The sequence below is a fragment of the Psammomys obesus genome, unplaced genomic scaffold (assembly GCF_907164565.1).
Source record: "Psammomys obesus unplaced genomic scaffold, mPsaObe1.curated_primary_1811, whole genome shotgun sequence".
In the NCBI taxonomy this organism is placed as follows: Eukaryota; Metazoa; Chordata; class Mammalia; order Rodentia; family Muridae; genus Psammomys; species Psammomys obesus.
Window position 1 is genome coordinate 222,480 of NW_026596117.1, and position 5,944 is coordinate 228,423.

The 5,944-nt window shown below is 38.5% G+C and overlaps 1 protein-coding gene across 1 annotated transcript in view; it reads left to right on the forward strand.

Annotated features, from left to right (window-relative positions):
* The first annotated feature begins 230 nt into the window (after positions 1-230).
* The window catches only part of LOC129692691 (transmembrane protease serine 11E), a 23,352-nt gene continuing 17,638 nt past the window's right edge, over positions 231-5,944 (forward strand). Inside the window, exons 1-3 of the mRNA XM_055629165.1 lie at positions 231-331; positions 892-1,016; positions 4,225-4,346. Coding sequence (XP_055485140.1) covers positions 231-331; positions 892-1,016; positions 4,225-4,346 — 348 coding nt within the window. The remainder of the gene's footprint in view (positions 332-891; positions 1,017-4,224; positions 4,347-5,944) is intronic.

Genomic DNA, 5,944 nt, shown 5'->3' on the forward strand with positions numbered 1-5,944 from the left:
GGATTCAGTACCCACAATGCCTCCACAAGGACAGTACATTCTCTACATCTTTTATGTGTTGGATGAGTAGCATTCTAGAAAGAAAGAAGCCTGTTTCACTCAATTTATAGTCATGAGAAACAGTTCATTACAAAACAAAAACAAAAACAAACAAAAAGTCTCATAGCCAAACACTGACTTTATTCTTTCTAGTGTTTGCATTTGCTTAACAACTAGAATATATAACCCAAATGGTCGTCAATGCTACCAACCAAACCAAAGCGTGGTTGTGCTTTGAGGGGAATATGAAGTCACACATAAAAGGCTCCCATGACATCACTAAAGCTTACAGGTGAGTGTTAGCTCAATCATCCGGGTTCTTCAGAGGTCTTCTGTAATCCCATCTGTGCAGCCTCAAGGTTTGGTTTGGAATTTAATCATACAATTAGAAGGCAAGTAGAATTAGGTCTGCAACCCGGTATGTGGTTCAAGCTTTACTACAGTTCAAAAACTGTTTAACATTCTCCTGTCTAGAAATAAACTTTAAATGTGTATCTCTACAGCACCCTACTCTGTAGCTTGGAATCAGCTTGCTGGACATATGACAACTCACTCTTTAGGAAGCCCCATGTACAGGCCAGCCAGAACAGTCATTACTTTACATATGGAACGTTAGTCCTTACAAGTAATCCTATTACATAGGGACCATTCCTATCATCTTTGTTTTATAAATAAAGAAACTAAGGCACAGAGGGGTCAAATTACTTGCCCACATTCAGGCATTCAGAACCAGGACTCGTCTCAGCAGCTACGAAGGACGCAGCACCCTGTCCTCTGGATGTTCTTAACTTGCCTAAACTGTAGATGAGGAATGTGTATCCATATAATCTCTGTATTGACTTTCTTCCTCAGGTCACCTGTGGTGAGGGCCAGGAAGAGAACTTGTGTGGAGCCCTGGGTTATTGGCCTCATCTCTTTCTTATCCCTGATTGTGCTGGCAGTGTGCATTGGACTCACTGTTCACTATGTCAGATACAGTAAGTATGAGATGCTTCAACATCATGTGACTTACTCCAACTGTTTCTTCATGGAGTTTCCTGTTTTGGCTTGCCTCAGGGTTATTTCTCCATCACCATTATTTATTTGCATTAGCTAAGAACTCTTTGAATGAATTTTTTTAAATCTTCACAAACCAAGAAGGTCCATCCTTCTATCTTAGCTTCCTGCTAGGAACAGAAGGCCACTTTTCAAAATAACTGCCAAGTGATAAAGAAGTCCTAATTAGGGGAAGACCACAGGTTAACTAGAACACAGTATCTTAAGTTAGTTGAGATCACAGGACAATAGCATTTATTAAAAAAATCTAGTTCATCAAAAATTTAACATTCCAATAAATGAATTTCACACTGAAGTATCGTAGAGGTCTAAGCTCTGTTCTGTTCTAAGTCAGTAGGAGAGACGTTCATAATGGCATATTGCTAAATAAGTGCCTATGTCATTTACAATCTCATCTTGGGACATTAGTGATGACAGAGGACAAGGAATGCTGAGGTTAATTATGAGGAGGTTCACTCTGTGTTTTTGAGGTCTCTCACTGCCAGATGGTCTGCTGGTTGCTGTTATTAAGCAGGTGCCCAGGGGACTACAGATACAACAACCCTTCTAAAGTTTCCCTATACTGGGCTTCGGGTTTTAATTAGTTGACTCAACTATGACATCTTTGTTTAATATCCCCCTGTGTGACTAGATTATGTTTTGCTCTTGAAGACCATGAAGCCATAGACGCTAACCACTTGATTCTAATTTAATTGGGAATTTGATGAAGGTGCTTTTCTATACAGAGAAAGAGGGATATAAATCTGGTTATCTTCCTCTGCTAGCTACAAAGTACAATTTCAGTTTCCAAAGCAAGGCAGATACATCACCTTTGGGTGGTTTAAAGAAGAACAATGTTTAAAGCAAATTTTTTTTTAGGTGGAATTTTTACACATGCAGGTCTTTAAAATTGGAGTATCTTTATTTTGATAATAGAAATTTCTCTGGTATACTTTTAATCCAAAAGAGTTGCTATAATAACATTACAATACAGCTCTGCCATAAAGATACTGTTACTTCTCGATGCATGTGTAAGTCTACGATTTACTAACTTTTATGTTTTCAAAAATGGAAAGAGCCTGGCATATATTAGGTACATTATAAATGTTTGTTCAATTCTGAGTGATAAAAAAATAAATGAATTACTTTTAGAGCTCTCTGATTTCATAAGAAAGCCCTAGTAATGTTAGAGGCTTGGTCACTTTTGTGAGAGAAAAACACTTCCTCCTTCATCTCCTTTGCATTTTCATGAACCCAGGTTTTACAAGATTATGGGTCTTAGTTGTATGTGTACACTGAAAACTGGGTCATGTTTTCCAGTAGTTGGTTCCTGTATCATACTACTTGGGTGATCAGTTCAGAAACACACAATTCCAGTGCCCACACAGCACACCTGAACAAACAGTGATTCTTGTATGTTACTATTTTCCATGAATGACACACTATCTGGGGGTGGAAACTAACAATAGATTAGATAAAACAATGAACGTTTAGGAATTTACATGCCAAGCTAAGTAGTTGTGTTACAGAATAAATACGAATGTGACTAGGTTTGGAAAACCATCATTTGGCGCTCACTTTAAAAAGCTCAGCTCAGAACTGATTGTATAACTCATGTTCAAAACCTTTGGGCCTTTATTTACGCTTATCTGTGCTGTGAATGTCAAGTGGCTCTGTCAGTGAAGAACATCATTACAACTTGTAGAATTACAAGCCTGAGAAAATTATCACAAACTCATGTTCATTCTTTTTTTTTTTGAGACAGGGTTTTTCTGTATAAAAGAGCCCTGGCTGTCCTGGACTCACTTTGTAGACCAGACTGGCCTCAAACTCACAGAGATCCATCTGCCTTTGCCTTCCGAGTGCTGGGATTAAAGACATACGACCACACCCAGCCTTCATTCATATTTTTATCATATCCAATAGTCATTCAATTATAAGAGAGATAATATAATACTAGAAGCTGGAAAAATTACTAAAACATAGCGGCCTGTTGAAGTCTGCAGAGCAAGGTACAATATTGATTATGTAATTATTCCTGTGCTTGATCCATATGAAAGTGCTGATAGTTGTCTATGTCTTACCTCTTCGAAATGACAAATCCAAGTGATGCAAACTATAATTAAAAAAAATCACAAGCTATGTTTAAGTGAATAAAGGGACCTATTATCCTCTTCCTTATAACATTACTGTTTAATGTGTGGCTGAGTACTGGCTACATCAACATCAGCTTGAAAGAAGAGGAAGGAGCCTGAGTCTGGGTGAGGCACAGTCCATTTTCTTACAATAACCATTTTCAATGGTCTTAGGTTACTATCATATTTACAATGCTTACTACAATGTCTCTCACAGGAATGTGGTAGGCATTACTGTTCACTGAAGGGAGACACAAAGTCTCTGACTCTTTTGCTTGTAGAAGAGGAAAACTATACTACATTACTCTACAGGACAAAGTAGCAGGTTGTGTGCATTAGCAGAGACTGGACACAGGTGGCTAAGAAGCAGACAAGACATACCCTAAACCCAGTGGGAAAAATAAGTTCTGTGACAAAGGATCCCAGTGAACCTCTATAGTGTCTTCAGAAGGTTATACCAGGTGGCAATTCTAGCTCCCTAAATGTCTGTTTCCTCAATTCCTATCCACATTTCCATCTCCAAAAAAAATATACTTCTCATGCTGGAGTCCAGAATTGATGAATAGTTTACTGAGTGTGTGTGTGTGTGTGTGTGTGTGTGTGTGTGTGTGTATTGGGGGGAATTCTACTTCTTTAATATAAAATAATTCAGCCCTGGGAAGTTTCTGAATAAAACCTGATGTGTTCATGCAGATGGCATGACTAGATATCCTTTGGGCTGGCAAGGGAACGGGTAACATGTGTATAATTAGCACACAGCTCTGCTGTGGTGTTTACACAGCACCCCGGAGCAACTAGGCATTTCTCACATCTCTTACACGCCATATTAAAGTAGGATGGGTATTTCTCTTTATTTTGAGATGGCTCTGGAGCCTGGAGCAGGATGATGAAGCAGATGACTAGGGTAGGAGCATTCCTTTTTGTCTTAGTGTTGCTAGTAGTCACCGAATGGAGTGATAATGATGCATCACACATCTGATAAAGATTGTGACGGGTTTTGCCTCTTCCCTTGTAGATCACAGGAGGACCTACAATTACTACAGCACATTGCGGTTCACAAGCGACAAGCTGTATTCTGAGTTTGGAAGAGAGGCTTCTAAAAATTTCACTGAAATGAGCCAGAAAATTGAAACTATGGTGAGTGGCTTCTTATTTGTGTTTATGACATTGGGATGTCATGGTTTCTAAAATACCCAGTCAGATGATCCCTATATATCTTTGAAAACTGATAGAAAGTCATACAAAAGGGATCCAAAACGAAACTCAGAATACCTGACTTAGAAGACTGTATCAGCAAGGCCAGAGCAAGTAACATCTAGTTGCTCATGAATGTCCCTCCCACTCATCTTTTCTACACCAATGCTTTATTCTTGATCAACATAGTCCAGAAACTAGGGGAATGTGAGGCTGATGTGGAATAAGGTTCTTTCCCAACCCATAGAAGAGTCTCTGAGCAAAAGAATGTAGAGATTAAAACCATTCAGATCCATATGTAAACACTATGCTTACTTGTAGGCACATTGAATATATCAATTTTTGGTATACAAGAATATTTGCACCATAGACTGAAAGGACAAAGGCCTCAGTGATGAATTCTCATCATTATATACATAGACAACAATTGGAAAGTTTCTTGGCTGATGATGTAATTTATGATATGAAGTGATGGGAAGAGAACTGAAGAGCGAGTTCTATCACCAGTGGTCAGTCAGTGATGTGGCAATACGTGGTAGATGACTTTTTGTTGTTGTTGTTGTTCTGGACATTTTTTCTCTTGTATGTTAATTTAGGCATCAAATTAATATAATTTGCAAAGTGTCTTCTAGTTCCAATACTCCAAATTTGGACAGAATGGAAATAATTTGTATTGGTCTGCTTTGTTGGCATAGTGAAATACTTCAATAGTCTATTTCCTAACAAAAGAAGGCTTATTTGGTTCACGGTTGGAAGGTGCTAAGTCAAAGGCATCTGATGATGGCCTTTATTTCTTGTTGGCATCAGAAGGAGACCTACCACATCACCAGACAAAGACGAGGAACACTTACATAGTACTCTCTCACTCTTTTTCAGAGCTACCAGGCTTCAGTCATGGGCTCTGCCCTAATACACGTATCTAAACTGAGTCACCTCCCTAATGCTCCACCTTTAAACACTGTGGCTTTTCACTCTCTTACTACATTGCGATGGGGATTAAATTGCAGTGCATCAAGCCCTGGGAGGCGTTCAAACCATGTCTAAACATCAGACTGACCAACACCCTTTCACTGAAGCTGTGTAGCTCACTGAGGAGGCAATCAGATCCTGGTTACATGTGTACTTGCAAGGAAAATATCAGAAGAAGCTCTTCCCCAATTGTCAGTATACACGTAAAGTAAGGAAAAGGAACAGAGCTCAGAAAGTCAGTATATTACTATCTCCCTACCCTTTTTTTGGGTGCCATTTGCCAAAATAAGCCTTCTAAGATCTAAATTGATTTAAATCTAAAGGAATATAGACCTTTAGTACCTTCAAAATCAATAACAACTTCGAAATTAGTTGATAAAAATAAATCCCTAAGTGATAATTTCCAAGTGAGACTATCTACATGCTGTATACAGGAAGACACTAAAATTTTTACTTACCCAAACCCTGAATTTTATCTATCTGTCTGTCTGTTTGTCTGTCTGTCTGTGTCTGTCTGTCTGTCTATCTATCTATCTATCTATCTATCTATCTATCTATCTATCTATCTATCT